General features: G+C 47.9%; 1 protein-coding gene across 5 annotated transcripts in view; it reads left to right on the top strand.

Annotated features, from left to right (window-relative positions):
• The window catches only part of PLXNA2 (plexin A2), a 217226-nt gene that overhangs the window by 173187 nt on the left and 18203 nt on the right, over window positions 1–25836 (top strand). For all 5 annotated transcript variants that reach the window (XM_022593506.3, XM_089909135.1, XM_089909141.1 and 2 more), the window contains 8 exons: window positions 3925–4076; window positions 10253–10370; window positions 12192–12328; window positions 13246–13413; window positions 13560–13653; window positions 17358–17597; window positions 23898–24041; window positions 24317–24551. In XM_022593506.3, the coding sequence (XP_022449214.1) occupies window positions 3925–4076; window positions 10253–10370; window positions 12192–12328; window positions 13246–13413; window positions 13560–13653; window positions 17358–17597; window positions 23898–24041; window positions 24317–24551 (1288 nt within the window). The remainder of the gene's footprint in view (window positions 1–3924; window positions 4077–10252; window positions 10371–12191; window positions 12329–13245; window positions 13414–13559; window positions 13654–17357; window positions 17598–23897; window positions 24042–24316; window positions 24552–25836) is intronic.

Below are 25836 nucleotides of genomic sequence, written 5' to 3'. Positions count from 1 at the left end.
AATCCCATGTGCTGTGGAGCAACTAAGCCCATGCGCTTCACCTACTGAGCCTGCACTCTAGAGCCCATGAGCCACAACTACTGAGCCCGCGTGCCACAACTACTGAGCCCGTGTGCCACAACTACTGAGCCCGCGTGCCACAACTACTGAAGCCCATGCACCTAGAGCCCATGCTCCGCAACAAGAGAAGCCACCACAATGAAAATCCTGAGCACCGCAACGAAGAGCAGCCCCTGTTCACCACAACTAGAGAAAGCCCACACACAGCAACAAAGACCCAATGCAACCAAAAAAAAAATTATTAATTAAATCTTATAAAAAGACACCTGGGGTAAGAACCAATGGTCCCTATATTTATTATACATGGTAGGAGAGGGAAAGGAAGCAGTCAAAGATGCTTGCAAGATTCCTGGCTGGGTGCACGGTGGTTCCATTAACCTTGAGAAAGGATCTGGGAGGATAATCAGGTTGGGGGTGGAAGGAGGGAAAATTAAGAGTTCGTTTCTAGACATGGTGAAATTTGAGGTGCCTGAGGGACATACGTGTGGAAGTCGAGATGTCCAGTAGCAATTAGATATATGGCTATGGAGCTCAAGAGAGAGGTCTGAGCCAGCGATATAGGTTTAGAAGGCATCAGTAATGGAGACCTTGGGAATCCTCTTGCAAATCAAGTGCTCACCACCTCATCTATGTTTTGGAAATCCAGACTTTTATACATCAGTTTTGTCTTAAGCAAGAAAGAGGAAACTACATCCCGTGTAAGCCCCAGGGCATGGTGGCTGCTGAGTGCTTTGACCCCCAAACTCCTTCACCACCTCCCCAGGTGCTGGTAGTACAGCACAGTGTGTGTGCTGTATGGGGAAGATCCACATGGACCCACTATTACCCAGGCGCTTTCCAGTGACCCATGAGGATGCTAATTCTCCCAGCTGTTAGCTGGACCCATCTCTTTGACATGTGTCTTCATGCCAAGATTATAATGCTTGCGTATATTAATATTTTTGTAAGTCCTCCTTCTCTAAACAGTATAAGCTGGTTTATGTTTCTGGGCAGCTCTGTGCTAACAAATGAACGCTGCAGCCCCCCAAGTGCCATGACTGTGTCTCTGCCACAGACCCTCGAATGTCAGAAGGGGACACTGCAGAGACTTCCCAGCAGGAGGAGGCTGCCCCATGGGCCTGCCAACTCCACTGAATATCCCCAGTACAATCCCCGCATGCTACCTGCAAGACGGAAATATTTTTAGACTTTCCAGAAAGATCTCATTTCAGTTTTTCTTAAAGCTTGTAATTAGCCGCAGTGAGCAAGAGAATGTATTTTTAAAAATAAAAGTGGAGGGGCTTCCCTGGTGGCGCAGTGGTTGAGAGTCCGCCTGCCGATGCAGGGGACACGGGTTCGTGCCCCGGTTCGGGAAGATCCCACATGCCGCGGAGCGGCTGGGCCCGTGAGCCATGGCCGCTGAGCCTGCGCGTCCGGAGCCTGTGCTCCGCAATCGGAGAGGCCACAACAGTGAGAGGCCCGCGCACTGCAAAAAAATAAAAATAAAAATAAATAAAATAAAAGTGGAAGAAAGAGAGCAAGCTGATCACCACAGTTCTGTCAGGGTTTTCAGTAGGTGGGTTCCTGGCATCCAGGTGGCTGGAGGAGGGGAGGGGGACCAGTGATGTTCATTCCAAGTGATCAGAGGAGAACCAGGTGCTTAGATTTGCTCAAAGCTACTTCCTTCCTCCTGAATCTCTCCTGCAGGGGCATGGAGGCCACCCCTTTCCTGTTCCTCATTACGAATATCCATCTCCCAGAGCCCAAGAGGCCTGGGGACCTGAGGAAGTGGCACCAGGGGAGAGTGTAACAGCCAAGGTCTAGTGTCAGTTGTTTTTAGAACCCTCAGGGACAGAAAAGCTATGGGGCTACTGGTTCCTCATGCCAGCTCCTTTCTCTCCAAATTGTCCTGCCTCCCCCGACCCGCCAAGGCCCAGTGCACAAAGATGCCTCTGAGAACCGCCGTCCCCTCCCTTGATTCATCTCATGAATCTTGTTTATTTTTATTCATAAGGTGGGATATTTTCTTCCCAGAGAAGGGAGTCAGAGCCACAGACAAGGTGACTTGTGTGAAATGGGCCCCCGGATAAGATAGTTCCCAGCCTGGGCCTGAAGGAGGGAAGGAGGCTGCACCATCTAAGGTCTGCAGAAGAGGGTGGGAGATCAGGAGGTCTGAGTGGGAGTCTGACCTGGCTGTGCAGCCAATGCACAAGAGCCCAGGAGTCAGTGGGCAGTGAGGGAGGAGGCCTGTCCCGGGGCCTCATCCCCTCCATCATCTCTTCTGTGTCTGCTATCACCTGGGCATTCGTGGCCAAGTTGGCGGCCGCGTTCATGGTGCTTACATTACTGGAAGAGAGCAGTGCCCCTTTGCTGGAGACAGGAGCGGGGAAGAGCCTCCAGAGCCTTCGATAGCATTTTCACCTGTACTCACCTCCAATCTCTGCCCGGAGGCCGTATCTGGAAGATTCTGGTGGACTCTTGGCCTTGAGCAGCCCTCCTTGCCTCTCTCCCTCCCTTCTTGCCCTTCTAATGGTGTAGTGAAAAGAATCCTGGACTTTTTTAAAACCTTGTATACATGTTGTATGATGATCTTAGAATAAGACACCCCGTATCTCCTTCCAGTTCTGAAATTCCATGCTCCTGCCTTCAGTTGGGTTCATGTCTAATTTCCTCCTGCTTTGGATAACTATGGACCTCGAAATAGGAGCTTATTCCCTGGGATCTGTTGGATCCTGAAGAGCTGCATTTTTCCTGGAGCCTGATCCATTCCCAGACAGAAATTTATACCTTAGAGCTGCCTGATTCTGCAGTTCCTTTTCCTGTTGGGTCAAAACAAAATCAGGCAGTCGGCATTTGGTGACTGAATTAAGAAATGAATAAATAAACGATCCTTGCTGCTGGGAAGCCAGCAAAATTTGGAAACTCAGAAAGCTATTTCTCTTTGGTACTAGCACGTGTCACAGGATTTTTTTTTTTTGCAGAACAATGTCAAATATACTTTCCATCTTTGGTCATCCCCCACAGCAGTCCCTAATCTGGAACTCCTCCGAGCTCCCACAGCTCTTCCTTCACCTTATCACTGTGTACCCTGCATCAACATTATTTATGGCTCCCTTATCTCCTCCTCCTTGACCACTAAGTTCCTTGAGGGCAGATTTCCTGTTCTATTCATCATTGTAAACTCTACAGAGGCTAGCACCCAGGAGTGGCAAATCATAGTGTGGTCACAATGACAAAGCCCTTTCAAGTTTACAGAATGCTCCCAGACACCCTCCATTCGGGAGCTTCCAGGGAGAGGTTGGTTAGAGATGATTATCCTTCCTACCAACTAAGAAGAAATGAGGTTCAGAGAGATTCTGTGACTTGATCACAATCAGGCTAGTGAATTAAAGTACTGCCTTGAGGGCTTCCCTGGTGGTGCAGTGGTTGAGAGTCCACCTGCCAATGCAGGGGACGCGGGTTCGTGCCCCAGTCCGGGAAGATCCCACATGCTGCGGAGCGGCTGCGCCCGTGAGCCATGGCCGCTGACCCTGCGTGTCCGGAGCCTGTGCTCCGCAACGGGAGAGGCCACAACAGTGAGAGGCCCGCGTACCGCAAAAAAAAAAAAAAAAAAAAAGTACTGCCTTGAGCCAGTACTCTCTGATAATTTCTTTCTTTTTCATAAGTGGATGAATGAATGAATCATTGGATGGATGTCCTAAGAACCGATGAAATAGGTATACCATGACAATGTCGGGATCCTAGATAAGTTGAAAAGTGGAGAAAACACACCCAGTTCCCCCCAGATTCCAGGTGTCCCAAAGCCTTCCCGTGGGGAGGGAATGGGTGCCACTGCCCCTACTCCTGTGACCGACCAGCTTTGCTCATCCCATTTCCCTCCCGCAGATTTTGACGGTGTCCGGACCCCCTGAAGGAGGGACCCGAGTGACTATCCATGGCGTGAACCTGGGCCTGGACTTCTCCGAGATCGCCCACCACGTGCAGGTGGCTGGGGTGCCCTGCACGCCCCTGCCGGGGGATTATATCATCGCTGAGCAGTGAGTCCAGTCCGCTCTGGCCCACCCTCTTCCCCACCCCGGAGCTTGTGGGGGGGACTCTCCCCTCTCCCTCCATCTCCTATGTCCCTCGTCCCATGGACCCCACTCCCTGAAGCCTTCCCACCCAGGGCCCTCTCCTAGCCCACCTCCACTCTTAGAATATCCTATTCTTTTTGATTCCCAATTCCCTGGCTCCTCTGGCCTCAGGGCTCCCGGTGCAATGCTCTCGTGCAGTTGGTCTTCTCCTGCCCACTGGCTAACTGAGCCACTTTCCCAGCCAGTCCATTCTGCTCCTCCTTGCTTCCCCCCGTCCCTCCCCCCATAGCCCCCATTGGAATGCATCCCGCTCGGTGGGCTGCAGGCAACAATTTGTTTGGCTCAAGGGGCTCTGACAGCAGCTTAATCTGAGCAGGGCCTCCACCAGAGCAAATTCATTTATTTCACTAAGGGAAATGTCAGCTGGAAATTAGAAAATAGGCATGTAGCGGCGGACAGGCGAACGGGGCTCCAGAAGTGACATATGTTCCAATTTGGGGTGTTCATTTGGCAGTGGCGGCTGCTGTGAGGTTGGTGGGCAGGAGGTGGGCATGAAGCTAGGGGGATGCTGGGGGTGGGAGGGTAGAAGGAGTGATGCTTCCCCTCCTATGGAGAAAGGGAGGAGAGTAGCCAGATCCTTCTGCATGATTTATCATGTAAAGTTGGGTCAAGTCACCCTGGTTCCACTGGGCACACAGCTCTGCAGGGGGTACTGGGAGCGTGCCCGTGAACAGGGCTCCTCTCCTTTAGCTCCACCCCTCGCAGCCTCCCCAGAGCCAGCCTTTAGTAACAACCAGAAAAGTGGCACTGGCAACCGTAAAAATGACACTTCATCTTTCATCAGCACTTACTCTTTCTCATCCATTCTCTTGCTTTTAATTGGTAAGGACTCTGGGAGGTAGACATTGCTATCACGGTTTTACAAAGTAGGAGAGAGGGAAGTGAAATGACTTCCCCCACTCACTCAGTGCATAAGTGGCCATGGCAGAGTTGGAACTCAAGTCTCCTAACTTTTGGTTCAGGCCTCTTTCCGTTCCCTAACAACCATGGGGCAGGACTTCTGGGTAAGAGTGGCCTGCAAATTCCATTATCCGTCAGCCTGTGGCCTTCTGGGTCAGGGGCCATGATTCCAGCGTGGCCAGGGCAGGGTCGCAGTCAGAGGGGTGAGTTCCCTGACTTTGGGCACATCCAGCAGGGGAGAAGAAGGAGCTGCCTGACCCTGCAGACATTCAGATCCTGCAGACCTGACCCCTCACTGACAGCCTTGTCCCTTCAAGGAGTGAATCATGGAGGGAAGACTGGCTGGGTATACAGGAAAGACATGAGGAAGAGGAAAGGGGGAAATGATATAAGTAGCGCTTCTGAGCCAGAAGAGAAGGGGAGAGCTGTTGGGCTCGTCAAGATCAGATGGCTTTACAGAGCCCAGCACCCTGCCACACCCAGCTAGACTCTCAGTCACACTGACCCCAGACCCACCTTGGCCTCAAGGAGCTGCCTTGGGCCACTGGACACAGGTCAAGTCTCCAACTTGGTGAGATGCCACAGGACTCCAAAGGAAAGGGTTCACAGGGGACTGAAGGGTAAGGCTTTGAATAGAGAAGTATAAATTCTTGGGCAGCTGGACATGGAAATCGCATGAGAATTGGGATTCAAGGGTCTTCTAAATCCTGCCTCCTTTACCTGCCAGCCCTGAGACCTTAGCAAACTGTTTGGTCTCTCTAATCTTCATTGGCCCAATGGAAATCATGATTCCTACTGCATGGGTTTTGGGAGAGAATTCAGTGAGATGAAAACGTGAAGACCGTAACGTGCCATAGGAACGTAAGGAAATATTGTTCTATTCAATATCTTTGAAATCAAATGCATCACACTCACCCAGGGCCCTAGGGAAGAAAGTTCCAAGAAAAACTGGAAGTGAGGATACAAAAGGAGCCTGGGGAGGTGAATGGTTGCCAGGGGTCCCTAGCAGGGCCAGTGATCACCCTAGAAAACCAGCCCCATCATCTCCTCAGGCGCGGGGCAGGCAGGAGGCAGCAGGGCACATTCCTCACCTTGCCTACACACAGCCCTGGTTTCCAGCCGTGTCAGGCTCATTATTGAGAGTTTGTTAACATCATTAAAGCCTCCATCCTGGGCAGTGAGCAACAGGCACAATCATTATAGATATCTGTGAGAGATGAATTTGGCTAAATGGACCCAGTGCAGAGTCCTGGGCACGGGCAGGATTAGCGGGCACAGTAATGACTCACCATATGCTTGTGCCGTGCCATCTATCACTCAGCAATTAGGTTAATGTTGGTTAAAGGGCACCGCTTAGTCTCTTGCTATCAGTGCCCCACAGGTCTGTGGAGGGCCGAAAGATTCCATCACAGGACGTTTCCTGGGTGATGAGATGCAGGTTGAGGCTGCAGCTCAGCCCTGCCTGGGACAGGGGCTCTGTATGAGATGGACTCAGCTTGTGTCCTCAGACCCCCTCCCTCTCATCTGCTGCACCTACGAAGTCAGCCATGTCCTGACAGATGTCACATGCTTGTGCTCCCCACCCCAAGGATGCACACTCATGGGGAGAAAGGCACCATCTTTGCCAATCTATGGGAGGTGGTGCAGTGTGAGGCGAGGGCACCGGGCTGGGTGCCAGGAGCTCAGCTATTGATGAGCTATGTGATTTTGGGCAAGTCTCTTTGCTCCCTGATCCTCAAATGTCTCATCTGGAAATGGGTATGTAGAAATGGACCTCTACAATCACTTCTGTGGCCCTAGGATGTCAGAAGCAATATGGAATCTGCAACTCCCACCATTAGAAAGCTTATCGGTGGGACTAATGTGAATCCAGAGGTTCCTGTCCATCAGGAGGAGTCAAGCCTCCCAATGTTGAAGCTAAATAACTAGTAGAGAGTTATTTAGTCTAACTTCTCATTTTACAAGGAGAAACTTTAGGCATCCCCAGCTGTTGTCTCCTGATAATACACAGGGAGCCTAAAGCTACCAGGGACACCGAGAAGAGGCAGGAGGGCCCCAGAAGTCAAACCACAGGAACTTTGATGACCTGTAAAGCCTAAAGGAGGAAGTGGTGGCCACACCGCTGCCTGTGGTCATCTCCAGCCAGGGAGGGAGGGAGCACAGGTTCCTCAGAGCCTTAGGAACCCAGCCAGGTCTACCCCACCTCCCCCTCCTCCCGCCCCAGCCCCCCCACAGCCACGTCACCTCCACCCCAGCACAGCCACCATGTCCATCCTGTCCCTTCCACAAGAGACACAGAAGATTCCACTGATTCTAGGGGCAGTAGAGTGGAACGGTCAAAGGCACGAGCTTTGCAGCCAGGCTGACCTGGATTTGAATCGTGGCTCTGCCACTTCCCAGCACTATGGCCACAGATGAGTCACTTAGCACCTCTGAGCCTTGGCTTCCTTGTCTGTAAAAATGGAGAAGACCCACCCTGTAGGATGCCTGAGGATGACACGAGATCCTATCTGGGCCAGTGCCTGCCACACACAGCTCGACAAATTGTAGCTCTTGTTTATTTTTGAGGTACAGAATCTGCTTTGGCCTGACCCTCATTCCTCAATATAACCCTCTCCACTCCCTATAGTTGCCCTTGCTTCTTCCTTTAACCCTCTATCTCCTTGAGCTCAGAGAACAAATGCCAATAACAAATACACTCAAGGAGGCCTCTCCATCCTTCGCTGCGAGCACTGGGTCCCAGGAATAAAAAGGAAGAAGAGTTAGAGGTCATTAGAGTTCTTCCACAACATGGTCTGAGTCCTCAGGACTCTCACCCAGCTCTTAGACTTAGCAACCCAGACCATTCTAGAGTCCACCGCTGACTGCTTCTCCTCTCCCACTCACTGGATGAAGTAGAACCTCATTCCACCAGCAGGGAAAGGAGTCAGCTGCAGTGCCAAGGAAGGGAACCCATGGTCCAGCTCTAGGCCCTCCCTGCAGCCTCGGCCCCTGCATCATACCCTTCCAAGCGGGACACTGAGAGCCAACTGCAGGCATTCAGCCTTGGACACTTGGGCAGTGCCATCTCCCATCCACCCTCTTCTCCCACGTGCTTGACGTGCAAAGCTCGTCTTTTGGGCCACAAACCCTGAACAAGAAAATGTTCTAGAAAAGACAGTGTGCCAAGACGCCCCAGACAGCTGAACAGGCCATTCTAGCCTTCTCTTCTCCTAGACAGGCCCCAGGAGGAGCAAATATGCCTATGACCTTCACGTGTTCTTATGTTTCCTCTTTCCATGACTTCAAGCCTGCCATGATTCGCTTCTGCTTTTCTTCTCGAGGGTGGCTCCAGCACAGTGGCCAAGGGGGGTGAGTGAGGGACAAGAAAGCACTGATTAGAAGAGAGAGAAAGAGACTTACCTGCTGCCTCCTCTTCTTCACACCCCACACCCCCAGTAGAGAGTCGATAATCCTCTGATGCTCCTTGAGAGCCCAGAGCAATATGACAGGATGACAGGGACCCCAAACGGGAACAGGTGCTGGGGCCCAGGAAGCAGGATGGGAGAGTTGTTACTCCAAGCAGGTAGCAGCATGGAAATAACCCCACGTAGTACCTTAAATTAAGCTTCTCAAATGCTCCGCTAATGAGGTTTAAGGAGACGCTTACATGTAAAATGCTAATTGATCATCACTATCGTCTTTACTGTGGGTTCATAATTAATTTATTCACAGAGGAAGGGAAAGGAGAACGTCCTTTGACATGCACTCAGTACTTTCTTGTCGAACCTAATATGCTAAACGTAATAAGACAGTCATTGTATGTAAAGTAAATATTCACCGGGAGTGAAAGTACTTATTTGGGATTAGCTGTTAGGAAGGAGCTGGAGATCGGTGGCATGCCGTGTGTGTGAGCACGCCATGTATTTGTTTAATGCAAGTTTTATTACATCAAAATGAAATCCCTGTTTAGTTACCTTCCTTCCTAGAGGAGTTGTTGAGATAAGCATCCTCCGTTAAACACGGCTCTTCCCCACCGTGCCTGGATAATGCTGGGGATTAGTGGAGAGGGGTCTGTTTTTCTGACTCCCCACTAAACCAACCTACCGAGGGCACCAGACTGCTCAGACTGAACTCTTAAATGGCATTGGGAAGGAAAGAAAAGCCTTCCATCTCTCCCCTGGGTTTCCTTTTGCTGAGCCTGGTGGAGCCCTTTCCCACCCATCCCATGCCTTAAAATTCCAGGCAAGAGATCCCCCCAAGAATCTGATTTCTTCAGTCCCTCCCATATCCTCCAGCTGCCCACTCTTTCTAGAGTCTGCTGTGGCTAAGGCAACCCGTCTGTAAATGTGCTTGTTGTAACTTATCTCAGGTACCAGGGAAGCCCTCACTGGGGGTATCAAGCTGCACATCACGAGAGAGAGTGCCTCCCCCTTCCCTCCCCCCGCCCCCAGCCCCCCCACCCCCCACCCCGCCGCCATCGTTCTCCAGCTCTCCCGTTGATGTGAGACATGACTTCCAACCCCAGGGCTGGTTCACCGCCTCGCCCACCAGCTCCATGAGCTCAGCCCTTGATTAAATGGGAGTCCAGTGTCGATTGCTGTCCTAATGAACTCATCCACCTCCCACCCCCTCGCCTGCTGCCACTGGATGCCACTCCTCCCATTCAGCTGGGAGCTCAGGTTTGGGGAACTCACTATCTCACCAGATTATCTGTTCCCTCACTGCAGGAAACAAACCACAATTGAATCAGCTTGGCAAATCAGTCCTCACTCCCTCTTCTCGGGAGTGTTGCAGTGTTGGCTTGTCACACAGGAAAAAGCACTAAATTACTGCCCCTAGATCTCTCTGTTGAACATTAGTTTTATTCCACAAATATTGGGTTGATACCCAATGCCAAACCCTGCACTAGGCACCGGGGACTACAGGCTTGCTCATAGAAATAGGCAGCATAGCATTTCGAGGGCTTTAGAGTTGAGCTCATCCAACCTCTCACTGTACCAATGAGAGACTAAAGCCCAGAGAGGGAAAGTACTTTACCCAAGGTCACACAGCCACATGGTTGAGCAAGCTGAGTCTTGGTCCAGCACTATTGTAAGACTGTGATGAGTCATTCACTGTGACTATGACGGGGTGAGCAAGCTGGGGCAGGGATGCACCTCTTCCCAAGTCTCTCATGGAAAGGTTTGCTCTCTCCTCAGGATCGTTTGTGAGATGGGCCATGCCCTTGTGGGGACCACCTCTGGGCCCGTGCGCCTGTGCATTGGCGAGTGTAAGCCAGAGTTCATGACCAAATCCCATCAACAGTACACGTTTGTGGTGAGTATTGGGTCTAGTGCTGAGCTACAGGCTTCTAGCCAGGGCACATTTCTGCTCCAGGCTTCTCCCAAGAAAGTCCCACCCACCCCTCTCCTGAGCCAGCACCTCCAGGCTTCTCGCAGATGGAGTAGGAGACCAGAAAAGGGAAAGCCTGTCTTTCCTGGGTGGGTCAAGTGCATGACCAACAACACTTTGGAGACTTTGGCGTCCCAGAGAGCCACAGGTCAGAGTTCTAAATAAGCAAAATCAGGCCTTTCTTAGAAAGTGGATCCTAGACACAGGGTGGGGAGGGGCTGCCCTTTGTCCCACCAATGTGATATCTCTGTCTAATTCCAGCCTAATGAGGACAGATCATCTGAGGGACCTAATTATAAAGGTCTATATTTATCCACACGCTTTGTTTTCTGCCAAGGATATTGTAAGTGGGAGTTTAGAGGAGCCATTTGGAGTCCTGCAGGAACACAGGTCTGTGTGCAGGACCATGGGAGTGGGATGTACGAGTGAGCTGCTCTGTGTGTTGGTGTGGTTACACACACATATGCACACACTCAGCCCTGGAAACACTTCTTCCCGCCCAAGCAACAGATGGTGGACTCACAAAGGCTTTATTTTCTCGTGCTGAACAACCTGCTTCTGGGGCTCCAAAGTCCCTTTTCTGACACTTAGGCAACATTGCCACATCAAGCTCTTCACTGAAAAGTGTTAACACCAGCGGAGGGGGTCAAACCAGCCTTGCTCAGAGTATTGAAAATTTATTTGACCACAAAATTCTCTTCTCTCTAAAGCACTTTACTGCTTGTTTTAGGTTTTCCAGTCTCTGCCTTCTTATCTCAGCATCTCCACCTTTCCTTGTACCAGTCTTCTCTCAGATGGGAGGGTACCATGGCCTATATCTGCAGCCCACCTACCCCATCTCCTGTGCAGGACAGACAGGGTCTCATGTGAGAAGCAAACCCAGAAAGACTGGATGGAGAGAGCTGTAGAGTGTCAGAGCTGGGAGGGCTTTACAGATCATGTAGCCCACTCTCCTGTCTTGACAGAGGAGGGAACAAAAGCCCAGAGTGATCCAGAAACTTGCTTCAGGGCCCATCACTAGTGAGTGGCTAATGCAGACTAGAGTTCATGCCTGTGTAAGTGCTCAGTTAAATGCACTTTCCACTCCACTCCGCTGCCGGCTAGGCAGGAGCAATTTCTTTCTGATGCATTTTAGGCCAGATGACATTTCTTTTAGGCTTCAGGCTTAATTTTACAATTTAGTGAGCTTACTAGAAAATCCCAGCCAACGATGGGCCATCCTCCTGGGAAGGTCAGGGAAGACGCATCGAACATTTACTGACATGTCTCTGCACCTGTTGTGCCCCTCTCTTGCTTAGGGAGGGACGGAAGGACACAAGCGTGGGCCATTAATGGATCCTCTTGGTGGCCCAATCCAGGCAGGGATCCTTTATTCAGCCCTATCGATTTTGTGCCCAAAAAATCAGTATGCGCTCCAGATAGAGAAGCATTTTCAAATTGTTCTCAATTTGCAAACTAATTGATAGATTAGTCAGTGTCATCTCTGCCTTCCCAACAGTGTTATGAGCATAAGACTCCCAGGGGAGTTAATTAATTGCAAAACACGGCCCTTCTGCCTTCCCTGGATATGCCTGGAGGCTCTTCTTAGAAAGGGTCTGAGCTCCAGGGTAGGCAAAGAGTGTTTGGGATTAGAAAGGGTTCACTCTGAGCGTGGACACAGTCCCTCCTTCTGTCTTTAAGTCTAGCCTGGGTTTCTCCCTTTGGGTAAAACCTGAGCTGTGATCATTTCTCTGCTTCCTCCCAAAGAACCCTTCCGTGTTGTCACTCAGCCCCATCCGAGGGCCAGAGTCCGGAGGCACCATGGTGACCATCACGGGCCATTACCTCGGGGCTGGGAGCAGCGTGGCTGTTTACCTGGGCAACCAGACCTGCGAGTTCTATGGGTGAGATGGGCTCGAAGGAGCCCTAGGAGACTGTACACGTGAGGCTTGTGCACACATGTTCCTGTGCATGTTCACATATGTGCCTGCCCCATCATCTCCATGTTATGTGTCATGCCCTGGGCCCAAACACCATTCCGGTCACTGTAAGGAATATATACCACTAGTCAATTTGTATCGCGAGTATCACAGGGGCTAAATGCTTCTACACATATTTAGAAGTGAGAGGACCATAAGAGCTGCTGATGAGGGAGGCTCCCAGGAGCTCTCAGTCACCACCAGGATCAAGCATTCATTATGCCCCCACCACGGTGACTTGAGAAACATGGCGATTGCATGGCCTCTGTCCTCTGCAAGCACAGGCTCATCCTCAGGGCATCTCTTATGTGCTAAAAATTGAACACCTACTATTTGTCAGATATTCTGATGAAGCCCAGGGGATGTAGAGAATCTAGAGAGAATTCTGAAAGGATCCCTGGATGAGAACCCAACTTGCCCAGTAAATCTCCTCCCTGGACCATAAACTGCCTGAGGGCAAGGACTGTATATTTGCTTCTCTGCATAGTAGGTGCTCAATTTATTAACTGACTGACCAGACACTAAGCACTGGCTAACTAGTCATGGTCTAGAAAAATCCAGAAAAGAGGAGTTCCCCCAAAGCCCAAGGAGCCCTGCCCCTGCCCCACCTTCTCTAATCCCCTTCTCCAGTTGGCTCCCTCCCTAGTCCATCTGGAGTGGGATCTCAGGTAAAAAGAAGCACTGATACACACTGCTAAGGGATGTTCCCCAGTCTAGAGTATGAAAGGACAGAAGAACATTCCTGGGCCATACCCCCCAACCGGGGAAAACCCCTTCTCAGGCCAGAGGCTGCGCCTCTTGCCCATGCCTTTGCTCACAACCCTCCTGCGGTCTCCCTGTAGGCGATCAATGAATGAGATCGTGTGTGTCTCACCCCCGTCATCCAATGGGCTGGGGCCCGTCCCTGTCTCTGTGAGTGTCGACCGAGCCCGTGTAGACAACAACCTGCAGTTCGAGTACATAGATGACCCCCGGGTGCAGCGCATTGAGCCCGAGTGGAGTATCGCCAGGTGAGGCAGAGCGGGCGGGGATACACCCAGCTGCTGTGCAACCTAATCCCTTCTGCCAAAGTGCAGCTCCTGTGAGGATCCTAGGGGGAAAAGCGGTAGCAGTTTGAGAGGGTTTTTCACCTAACCCAGACTCTGCTTGTTCCCAGTGGCCACACACCCCTGACCGTCACAGGCTTCAACCTGGATGTCATTCAGGAGCCAAGGATCCGAGTCAAGTTTAATGGCAAAGAATCTGTCAATGTGAGTAACCACGGGTCCCCTTGATCTGCAGGAAACATGACTGTGTCTGTGTTTTGCAGTGTGATAAGGTCTGTGTTAGGCACTGGGACATTCGACCGCCAGAGAAGAGTCCAGAATCATGGCCCCAAACACCTGGGCCTCACAATCATTTTTATAATTACAGTATAATCATTTCTTGTCAGAAGGTGATGTCATGAGTGTATAAACATACTGGCTTCTGAGCTTAAGATATGGTGCAAAAGGGCTCCTGTTTTCTGCCATGTTCACTTCGAGGTCCGATAAGAGGTAGGGTGAGAGGGGAGAGAAATTCTGGATCCAGATTCAGACATCTGTGAATTGGAAACAAAACACCACCATCTATTAGCTCTACAACCATGATCAAGTCGTTTAACGTCTCTGATCCTCCCTTCCCTGGCTAGAAATGCTTATGCTAAGACTTGCCCCGCAGATTTGTAACCTGCAGCTAGGCTGGCACCTGATAAACGTTAGTCACTGCATGCAGATGTTTCCATCCTGGTTGCTAAGATGATCAAGCTGAACATTTCCCTTTATTCCTCTGTGCAGACCCATGTAATTTAATTTTTTTCCACTGTGGATTTTTGTGATGTTAAAAAAGTTCTCTATCATAAGAGCAGAATGTCTGCTATGTTGTGATAAATTTTTTAGTTCGTTCTACTGGCTGCATCTTACTCTTTTCAGGCAATATTTTCTGAAATGTTATTGTATTCATAATTATAGTCCAGGAGATGCTATTACGGCCATTATTTTTCATATGAATTACTGCTTTGACCTTCTGGGGATTGACGAGGCTGAGATGGAGACGGAGATGGGCGAGATGGTGTTGGATCTACCCTCTTATCCCTGACACATTCCCAGCATGCTTGAGGCTTCCCTAGGAAACAGAGAAATACAGAAAGTGACAGGCTGCCAGAAGGCTAGATCTGGAAAGGTCTCAGGGATGATCTGGTCCAAACTTCTCACTGTATAGCTTAGAAAACTAAGGCCAGAAAGGAGTAATGACTTGCCCCCAATCATGAAGGTGGCTGGCGGCAGGACCAAGCTAGATCCCAAACATCTGACTCTTCTAAGTAGACCTCATGAGATGATGGCGGGCTTGACATTTCATCATGCCAGAGACGTGGAGATACCTGTTTCACACCTCCAGTGACCCATTGTGCTCACAGCTCTTTGGGCTAGAAGAGCACGCAACTCCAGATCCCAACGTAGAGCCTGATCCATGAGTGAAAGAGGGGTGCCCCCGCCCCACTTCCAGACTGAGGCTCAGTGTCCCCAGGCCGCCTCCATCTGTTTGCTGTCTCTAGGAGTTGGCCAGCCTGGGGAGGGGCAGCCCCTCCAGGACCAGCAAGGCCCCAGAGGTTAAAGCCTCAGAACACAGAAAATAAAAGACGTGGTTAATCTAGTACAGAGGGAATTTTGGAGGATGAGTGCATGACTGACAAGATTAACCTCCAAAGGCTGCAGCATTGGTCCCCGGGAAGCTATTTGAAGAGAAGACTGGGCTGGGCAGGCCTCCCCACACCTGGCAGCCTTCTGAGAAGGCTTGGGTCCTGGGCGTCCTGTGCGCCCGCCAGGACACGTTGGCAGCCCCAGGCAGGAATCTCCCCAGCAGTTCTCCCAGCCCACCCACCAGGACCTCAGTGCTTCAAGGAGTTAAGAGACAGCTCCTGCCTCTCGAGCATTCGGGGCCCTGAGCTCCAACAGGGACCTGCCTGGAGTCTGCAGGCTGGCAGGCAGCCTGGAGGAAAGGCCTGGGTGTGCAGGTTTCCACCAAGCCGGGCCCCAGCATGGGAAGCCCGTAAACTCCGCCCGATGCCCTCTCTTTCAGGAGTGGTGAGAAAGAGCCATGTTGCCCCTGAAGCCCTACCTGGGCTCCACGTCATCCTCAGTCCCCGGGGGCTACCCCCTGCCTTTGGGTTTGGAAGCAGCCCTGTGAGAAGGGCCGAAGCAAAGGCCACAAAACCCAAAGGAATGTTTGGCAAAGTGCCAATGCAGCGCTGGGCAGAGAGCAAACGGAGGCCGTTTGTCTGGGGGTGATTTGCTCATTCACAGAGGAGTCCCATCCAGGGACACTGGAGTGAGCAGGGAGGAAGATGGGGGTGGGGCAGGGAAGCAGTGCTTGGGCTGGGGGGTCTGCCCTGTGGAACCCAGGGAGGGGACTCCCAGCTCAACTCTGTTTGACCGCACCACCATTTTCCTCATGCCAGGGTGTCCCCAGCTGGAACGTGAAAGGGACATTAGGTTCACAAGGGGCTGCTGAAGGGTGAGCTGAAAAGGGCGGGGATGCGTACTGACCTCCGACACGGCACGAAGCCCTCAGCGAGCTGTTGGTTTAAACTCTTCAACTCCCTCTGGAAAGGGAGGGTTAAGACTTGGAGCTCTGACATAATGTCTATGCAAGTGTCAGCTTTTTTTGCAATTTCACACACGGTCTTGTTTTCCGAACATGAAGCCTGGGTATGTGTGTGTTGGCCAGACACGTAACATGTGTGGACCTGCCAGGACAGCGTGTACTTGAGCAGGGTTCTCACAGATGCCCTTGGCTGTTGCTGGGACACCGTGACTCCCAGAGCCAAAACTGAGCCGCGCAGTGCAAGACAGGAGGAGGTGGGGAGGGGTCCAGGTTTTCTTCCCAGATCACACGTGGGTCCTAGAGCGCTTTCTTCAATCTGGCTGCTGCCTTGGGAAGCCCTCAAACTAAACCACCAGAGGAGAGAATGGCACAACACATGCCACGCGGGGCCAGCTCAGCTAGGATGTTATTTGGGAGATGAGGGTCCACCAAGGAAGAAAGGACATTATGAACTCAGTGTCAATACCAAGGTTATACCCCCCGTGGAGAGTTAGGGGGCACTCGGTTGGAGAAGAGAGAGATCCTGACTAGAACATTTAAGGAGGTGAAGGATCCTTTTCATCCATCAGTGTTTTCAATAAACATTAACTGAACACCTACTATGTGCTCATCTCACACAACTTCCTTCTTTCCATCTCACACACACACACATACACACACACGCGCGCGCGCATGTGGGAGACTGCTTCTGTCCTACTTTTTCCGCAAACATCCATGCTCCCTCATCCCCAGACCTTTGCTGCTGTTCTCTCTGCAAGGGACTTGATCCCTTACCATCCCCCCTGTCTGGGTAAGTCCTACACATTCTTCAGGTTAAATTTCATTCATCTCTTCCAAAGGAAAGCTCCCATGAGCCACCCTCACCCTGCCTCAGGCCATGCACGCTCGTGCACAAACACAGGCTCATGCACACACGCGGACCCCCGCAGAGTGCCTGGTACTTCCCCAACCTGGAAGTTTCTCACCTCCATCCATGCATTTAACAGTGCTGGTGCCCCTCCTGTGCTCCAGGCCCTCTGCCAGGACTGCACTGTAATGCTTGTCGAATCATTTGTCTCCCCCATAGACTGTGACTGTTTCACGGGTGGCCCAACTACTGGCACCGTTCCTGGCACAAAGTAGGTGCTCACTCAGTGTTGGTGAATGAATAAATGAAGTTAAAACACGCCCCTCCCTGCCAAAAAATAAAAAAAAAAAACAATTTCACAGCCCTTTTCCTCAAGCAAGAAGCCCACTAGAGACCGGCCAAAACAAGCAAAGGGTGGGAGGGCGGCAGTGTGACCCCCACCATCACCTGCTGGGTGTTTGAACGCCGTGCTTTTGGGCCCTTTAGGTGTGCAAGGTTGTGAACACCACCACCCTGACCTGCCTGGCACCCTCCCTGACCACGGACTACCGGCCCGGCCTGGACACCGTGGAACGGCCGGACGAGTTTGGATTCGTCTTTAACAATGTCCAGTCCTTGCTGATTTACAACGACACCAAGTTCATCTACTACCCCAACCCGACCTTTGAACTGCTCAGCCCCACTGGGGTCTTGGATCAAAAGCCGGGATCCCCCATCATTCTGAAGGTAGGAGGGTGGGATGGCTGCCTGCCACACGCAGGGGTGGCCGGAGCACCCCTCTCCTGGCCTGGCCTCCCTTCGATGCACACGGGCTCACATGGCTGTCATCTCCCTGTGAAGGGAGCTTGGTTATACATATCGACCCATTGAGTGACATATCTTGCACTTGGGATTCTCAAGGAACACTGTAGAGTATTTCTGTGTGTCCTTGTGAGCTTTGGGACCTAAAAGTCCTGCAGTGCATTGGAAGCAACGATGTCCTTTATTGACCCCATCCGTGGCCGCAGTAACTGCCCTCAAATGTGAAGAGGTCACGGTCCCCTGGTACCATCCTTCCAGGTGTGTGTTACTCTACCACTTTCACTTCTATCCCCTGCATCCTCCCCCAAACTTTCACTTGTTTACTGTTTGGTCCCCCCTTCCTTTCTCTTTACCACTCTCTTCCTCCCTTTCATTCTCTCTTCCCTTTGTTTTCTCTTTTTCTGTCTAAATTGTGGCTGTTAGAAGTCCTCTCCAAAAACTTACCATGGAGTCACTCATTGGTTTTTGCATTGCTGCCCTTACCCCGCCTCTTTAATCTCTTTTTATTTTTATTTATTTATTTTGTTCATCAACATTAGAATATATTTTGCATTTATATACTAAAATATAGAAGAGAATAAAAATAAGTGAGCATTGCTACAAGCAACAACAGAAATAAAACTCATGAGCAATATTCAGCAAAACAAGGCAGACATAAAATGATATACATTGTATGTTTTCTTTTTAAAAAATTCAAAACTGGGCAAAACAAATTTATGGTGAAGATAATGGTTACTTTGGGGACAGAAAGCAGGGGTCATGATGACGAAATGGTATAAGGAAGGCTTCCGAGGTCCTGGGAAAATTCTATTTCTTGATCTGAGTAGTGGTAATACTAGTGGGAGTTCACATAACTCACATAAGTCATAAGTTTATAGTTAAACTTATGCACTTTTCTCTGTGTTATAACTTATTAAGAAAGCTAAGACAAAAGCCTTATTTAGTTCATTAAGATCAACAGCTGGCAAAGAATTATTGAATGTTATTTTAGACACCTACAAAGTTCAAGGAACCGTGTAAGGTGATGAAAGATTCCAAGTCCATTCCACTATCAAATTTCTTTTTCTTATTAGTCATCCATTTTGTACACATCAATGAATAAATGTCAGTCCCAATCTCCCAATTCAGCACACCACCACCACCACCACCCCACCGCTTTCCCCCCTTGGTGTCCATCTGTTTTTTCTCTACTTCTGTGTCTCAATTTCTGCTCGGCAAACCGGTTCATCTGTACCACTTTCTAGGTTCCACATATATGCGTTAATATATGATATTTCTTTTCCTCTTTCTGACTTACTTCACTCTGTATGACAGTCTCTAGATCCATCCATGTCCCTACAAATGACCCAATTTCATTCCTTTTTATGGCTGAGTAATATTCCATTGTGTATATGTGCCACATCTTCTTTATCCATTCGTCTGTCGATGGGCATTTAGGTTGCTTCCATGACCTGGCTATTGTAAATAGTGCTGCAATGAACATTGGGGTGCATGTGTCTTTTTGAATTGTGGTTTTCTCTGGGTATATGCCCACTAGTGGGATTGCTGGGTCATATGGTAATTCTATTTTTGGTTCTCTAAGGAACCTCCATACTGTTCTCCATAGTGGCTGTATCAATTTACATTCCCACCAACAGTTCAGGAGGGTTTCCTTTTCTCCACACCCTCTCCAGCATTTGTTGTTTGTAGATTTTCTGATGATGCCCATTCTGACCGGTGTGAGGTGATACCTCATTGTAGTTTTGATTTGCATTTCTCTAATAATTAGTGATGTTGAGCAGCTTTTCATGTGCTTCTTGGCCATCTGTATATCTTCTTTGGAGAAATGCCTATTTAGGTCTTCTGCCCATTTTTGGATTAGGTTGTTTGTTTTTTTAATATTGAGCTGCATGAGCTATTTATATATTTTGGAGATTAATCCTTTGTCCGATGATCCATTTGCAAATATTTTCTCCCATTCTGAGGGTTGTCTTTTCGTCTTGTTTATGGTTTACTTTGCTGTGCAAAAGCTTCTAAGTTTCATTAGGTCCCATTAGTTTATTTTTGTTTTTATTTCCATTACTCTAGGAGGTGGATCAAAAAATATGTTGCTGTGATTTATGGAAAGAGTGTTCTTCCTATATTTTCCTCTAAGAGTTTTATAGTGCCCGGTCTTACATTTAGGTCTTTAATCCATTTTGAGTTTATTTTTGTGTATGGTGCTAGGGAGTGTTCTAATTTCATTCTTTTACATGTAGCTGTCCAGTTTTCCAAGCACCACTTACTGAAGAGACTGTCTTTTCTCCATTGTATATCTTTGCCTCCTTTGTCATAGATTAGTTGACCATAGGTGTGTGGGTTTATCTCTGGGCTTTCTATCCTGTTCCATTGATCTATATTTCTGTTTTTGTGCCAGTACCATATTGTCTTGATTACTGTAGCTTTGTCTGAAGTCAGGGAGTCCGATTCCTCCAGCTCCGTTTTTTTCTCTCAAGACTGCTTTGGCTATTTGGGGTGTTTTGTGTCTCCATACAAATTTTAAGACATTTTGTTCTACTTCTGTAAAAAATGCCATTGGTAATTTGATAGGAATTGCATTGAATCTATAGATTGCTTTGGGTAGTATAGCCATTTTCACAATATTGATTCTTCCAATCCTAGAACATGGTATATCTCTCCATCTGTTGATATCATCTTTAATTTCTTTCATTAATGTCTTATAGTTTTCTGCATACAGGTCTTTTGTCTCCCTAGGTAGGTTTATTCCTAGCTATTTTATTCTTTTTGTTGCAGTAGTAAATGGGAGACTTAATTTCTCTTTCAGATTTTTCATCATTACTGTATAGGAATGCAAGAGATTTCTGTGCATTAATTTTGTATCCTGCAACATTACCAAATTCATTGACTAGCTCTAGTAGTTTTCTGATGGCATCTTTAGGATTCTCTATGTGTAGTATCATGTCATCTGCAAACGGTGACAGTTTTACTTCTTCTTTTCCAATTTGTATTCCTTTTATTTCTTTTTCTTCTCTGATTGCCGTGGCTAGGACTTCCAAAACTATGTTGAATAATAGTGGTGAGGGTGGACATCCGTGTCTTGTTCCTGATCTTAGAGGAAATGCTTTCAGTTTTTCACCATTGAGAATGATGTTTGCTGTGGGTTTGTAGTATATGGCCTTTATTATGTTGAAGTAGGTTCCCTCTATGCCCACTTTCTGGAGAGTTTTTATCATAAATCGGTGTTGAATTTTGTCAAAAGCTTTTTCTGCATCTTTTGACATGATCATATGGTTTTTATTCTTCAATTTGTTGATATGGTGTATCACATTCACTGATTTGTGTATATTGAAGAATCCTTGCATCTCTGGGATAAATCCCACTTGATCATGGTGTATGATCCTTTTAATGTGTTGTTGGATTCTGTTTGCTAGCATTTTGTTGAGGATTGCATCTATATTCATCAGTGACATTGGTCTGTAATTTTCTTTTTTTGTAGCATCTTTGCCTTGTTTTGGTATCAGGGTGATGGTGGCCTCATAGAATGAGTTTGGGAGTGTTTCTTCCTCTGCAATTTTTTGGAAGAGCTTGAGAAAGATGGGTGTTAGCTCTTCTCTAAATGTTTGATAGAATTCACCTGTGAAGCCATCTGGTCCTGGACTTTTGTTTGTTGGAAAATTTTTAATCACAGTTTCAATTTCATTACTTGTGATTGGACTGTTCATATTTCCTATTTCTTCCTGGTTCAGTCTTGGAAGGTTATACCTTTCTAAGAATTTGTCCATTTCTTCCAGGTTGTCCATTTTATTGGCATAGAGTTGCTTGTAATAGTCTCTTAGGATGCTTTGTATTTCTGGGGTGTCATAACTTCTTCTTTTTCATTTCTAATTTTATTGATTTGAGTCCTCTCCTTCTTTTTCTTGATGTGTCTGGCTAATGGTTTATCAATTTTGTTTATCTTCTCAAAGAATCAGCTTTTACTTTATTGGTCTTTACTATTGTTTTCTTTGTTTCTATTTCATTTATTTCTGCTCTGATCTTGATGATTTCTTTCCTTCTGCTAACTTTGGGTTTTGTTTGTTCTTTCTCTAGTTCCTTTAGGTGTAACGTTAGATTGTTTATTTGAGATTTTTTCTTGTTTCTTGAGGTGGGCTTGTATAGCCATAAACTTTCTTCTTAGAACTGCTTTTGCTGCATCCCATAGGTTTTGGATCATCGTGTTTTCATTGTCATTTGTCTCTAGGTATTTTTTGATTTCCTCTTTGATTTCTTCAGTGATCTCTTGGTTATTTAGTAACGTATTGTTTAGCCTCCATGTGTTTGTGTATTTTTTCCCCTGTAATTGATTTCTAATCTCATAGTGTTGTGGTCAGAAAAGATGGTTGACATGATTTCAATTTTCTTAAATTTACTGAGGCTTGATTTGTAATCCAAGATGTGATCTATCCTGGAGAATGATCTGTGCGCACTTGAGAAGAAAGTGTAATCTGCTGTTTTGGAATGGAAAGTCCTATAAATATCAATTAAATCTATCTGGTCTATTGTGTCATTTAAAGCTGTGTTTCCTTATTAATTTTCTGTTTGGATGATCTGTCCGTTGGTGTAAGTGAGGTGTTAAAGTCCCCCACTATTATTGTGTTACTGTTGATTTCCTCTTTTAGAGCTGTTAGCAGTTGCCTTATGTATTGAGGTGCTCCTATGTTGGGTGCATATATATTTATAATTGTTATATCTTCTTCTTGGATTGATCCCTTGATCATTATATAGTGTCCTTCCTTGTCACTTGTAACATTCTTTACTTTAAAGTCTATTTTATCTGATATTATTATTGCTACTCCAGCTTTCTTTTGATTTCCATTTGCATGGAATATCTTTTTCCATCCCCTCACTTTCAGTCTGTATGTGTCCCTAGGTCTGCAGTGGGTCTCCTGTAAACAGCATATATATGGGTCTTGTTTTTTGTATCCATTCAGCAAGCCTGTGTCTTTTGGTTGGAGCATTTAATCCATTCATGTTTAAGGTAATTATCAATATGTGTGTTCCTATTACCATTTTCTTAATTGTTTTGGGTTTGTTTTTGTAGGTCCTTTTCTTCTCTTGTGTTTCCCAGTTAGAGAAGTTCCTTTAGTGTTTGTTGGTTAGGTGGTGCTGAATTCTCTTAGCTTTTGCTTGTCTGTAAAGCTTTTGATTTCTCCATCGGATCTGAGTGAGATCCTTGCTGGGTAGAGTAATCTTGGTTGTAGGTTCTTCCCTTTCATCACTTTAAGTATATCCTGCCACTCCCTTCTGGCTTGTAGAGTTTCTGCTGAGATATCAGCTGTTAACCTTATGGGAGTTCCCTTGTATGCTATTTGTCGTTTTCCCCTTGCTGCTTTCAATAATTTTTCTTTGCCTTTAATTTTTGCCAATTTGATTACTATGTGTCTCGGCGTGTTTCTCCTTGGGTTTATCCTGTATGGGACTCTCTGTGCTTCCTGGACTTGGCTGGCTATTTCGTTTCCCATGTTAGGGAAGTGTTTGACTATAATCTCTTCTAATATTTTCTCGGGTCCTTTCTCTCTCTCTTCTCCTTCTGGGACCGCTATAATGCGAATGTTGTTGCGTTTAATGTTTTCCCAGAGGTCTCTTAGGCTCTCTTCATTTCTTTTCATTCTTCATTCTTTTTATTCTTCTTCATTTCTTTTTCATTCATTCTTCCGCAGCAGTGAATTCTACCATTCTGTCTTCCAGGTCACTTATCCGTTCTTCTGCCTCAGTTATTCTGCTATTGATTCCTTCTAGTGTAGTTTTCGTTTCAGTTATTGTATTGTTCATCTCTGTTTGTTTGTTCCTTATTTCTTCTAGGTCTTTGTTAAACATTTCTTCCATCTTCTCAATCTTTGCCTCCATTCTTTTTCCGAGGTCCTGGATCATCCTCACTATCATTATTCTGAATTCTTTTTCTGGAAGGTTGCCTATTTCCACTTCATTAAGTTGTTTTTCTGGGGTTTTATCTTGTTCCTTCATCTGGTACATAGCCCTCTGCCCTTTCATCTTGTCTATTTTTCTGTGAATGTGGTTTTTGTTCCACAGGCTGCAGGATTGTAGTTCTTCTTGCTTCTGCTGTCTGCTCTCTGGTGGATGAGGCTATCTAAGAGGCTTGTGGAAGCTTCCTGATGGGAGGGACTGGTCTTAATCTCTTTTTAAATAACCAATTAACTTCTGTGCACATGTGTCAATTATTCCTATTAAGATTGCTCTTACCTACAGGGCAAAAACCTCTGCCCTCCTGCTTCTGGAGGGGCCAAACTCAACTACACCGTGCTGATTGGAGAGACCCCATGCACTGTCACTGTGTCCGAGACGCAACTGCTCTGCGAGCCTCCCAACCTCACTGGGCAGCACAAGGTCATGGTGAGTGAACCCACTTATTATTCCTCCCCTCCTCATCTTTCATGTATAATCTGTCATAAAGAAAGGGTCTTCAACCTCCTCCATATCTCCTCATCACAAAGTCCTACATTAAAAGGGGTAGGAGCTAAGAAAACAAGAAAAGAAAGGCAGATGATAAGCAGGAAGTTGTTTTGTATCCAGACTGCACTGTGTGGTTGTGGTCTCTCATGCCCTTTCTGAATCGAGAAGGATTGGATGCCAGGGCTCTACAGCGACTGTGTGTGTGCCATACACAGGTCCACGTGGGTGGCATGGTATTCTCGCCCGGCTCGGTGAGTGTCATCTCAGATAGCTTGCTGACCCTGCCAGCCATCGTCAGCATCGCGGCAGGCGGCAGCCTACTGCTCATCATCGTCATCATTGTGCTCATCGCCTACAAGCGCAAGTCTCGAGAAAATGACCTCACTCTCAAGCGGCTCCAAATGCAGATGGACAACCTGGAGTCCCGTGTGGCCCTGGAGTGTAAGGAAGGTAAGTGGAGGCACTCCCTCGTTTCTGGGACCCTCTTTCCTCACCAGCCTTATTACCCCCCTCCCTAAAACAGCTCTCATCTTTGCTCCCATCTCTTCTACCACAAGCCACCCTGCTCCACTTTGACCTCTGTTTTCTCTTAAACTTCCTTTGCCCTTAAAATGCCCACAGTAAGGCCCCAGACCTGATCCCATTATTCTGTCCCCCTGTGCCCTGACTCATCCCACAGTCTGGCCCAGCCTACTCTCCTTCCCGGGACCGCAGTCTCCCCACAGTCAGAGCCTCCTGGGCCCTGTTGCCTCAGACTCTGGCTCCCCACGTAGGAGTGACAGCTCCTTTTGCCTGGCTGCCTTGGAGCAGCAGGAAAGGTGAGAGCACATGCCCTCCCTTCCACCCCATCCCCTCCCCCACATTGTGGCTTCAGCCAGTACTGCAGGCTGAGCCTCTGAAGGCCACTTGCGGGGCATCCCAGGCTGTGGTGGTGGAGACAGTGTTTCTTCTGTCTCCCAAGCAACCGCAGCTACCTGGTGTCCCCTTGGGCTGAGGACCTGGAAGACTCCCTGGGTAAACATCTCAATTAGGAATCAAAAGACTTCTCCTTTTGCTGCAAACTTCAAGATCAGAACAAGCCCTCTGCAGGATGAAAGGGAAGAGCTGGGCTGGGGCAAAGTGGGCCAGGCTCCTCCCAGCGCCAGGGCTGTGGAGGAGCAAGGAGGGCGTCAGGAGACAGGTCTGCCACCAAGGGGAAGCCCCTGTTTGGCCAAGGGCCTGTTGGTCAGGGCTCCCTGAGTCTGGGTTTGGTGGTGCTCTCAGTTTCGTTCGTGTGCGAGTGTGAATGTTAAATATATATAACATAACATTTACCGTTTTAACTTTCTTATCTTTGCACCCTAGTGCTCTCTCCACTTCTGTGCACAGAAGTTAACTGGTTATTTAAAAAGAGATTAAGAGGCATTAAGTACATTCACAGTATCGTGTGACCATCACCACCATCCATCTCCAGAACTTCCACATTTTCCCCAACTGAAACTCTGTACTCATGAAACAATAATCCCTCATCCTCCTCTCCCACTTTCTGTCTCTATGAATTTGACTACTCTAGGAAACTCATATAAATGGCATCACACAGTATTTGTCCCTTTGTGTTTGGTTTATTTCACTTAGCATCATGTCTTTAAGGTTCATCCATGTTGTAGCATTTGAGAGAACGTCATTCCTTTTTAAGGCTAAATAATATTCCATTGGGTATATAAACCACATTTTACTTATCAATTTATCTGTCAAT

The sequence above is a fragment of the Delphinapterus leucas genome, chromosome 1, assembly GCF_059928025.1.
Source record: "Delphinapterus leucas isolate spDelLeu-1000000601 "Yukka" chromosome 1, BTC_Dleu_Yukka2, whole genome shotgun sequence".
Lineage (NCBI taxonomy): Eukaryota > Metazoa > Chordata > Mammalia > Artiodactyla > Monodontidae > Delphinapterus > Delphinapterus leucas.
The sequence above is the reverse complement of the archived record's forward strand: the minus strand, read 5'-3'. Positions and strand labels throughout refer to the sequence as shown.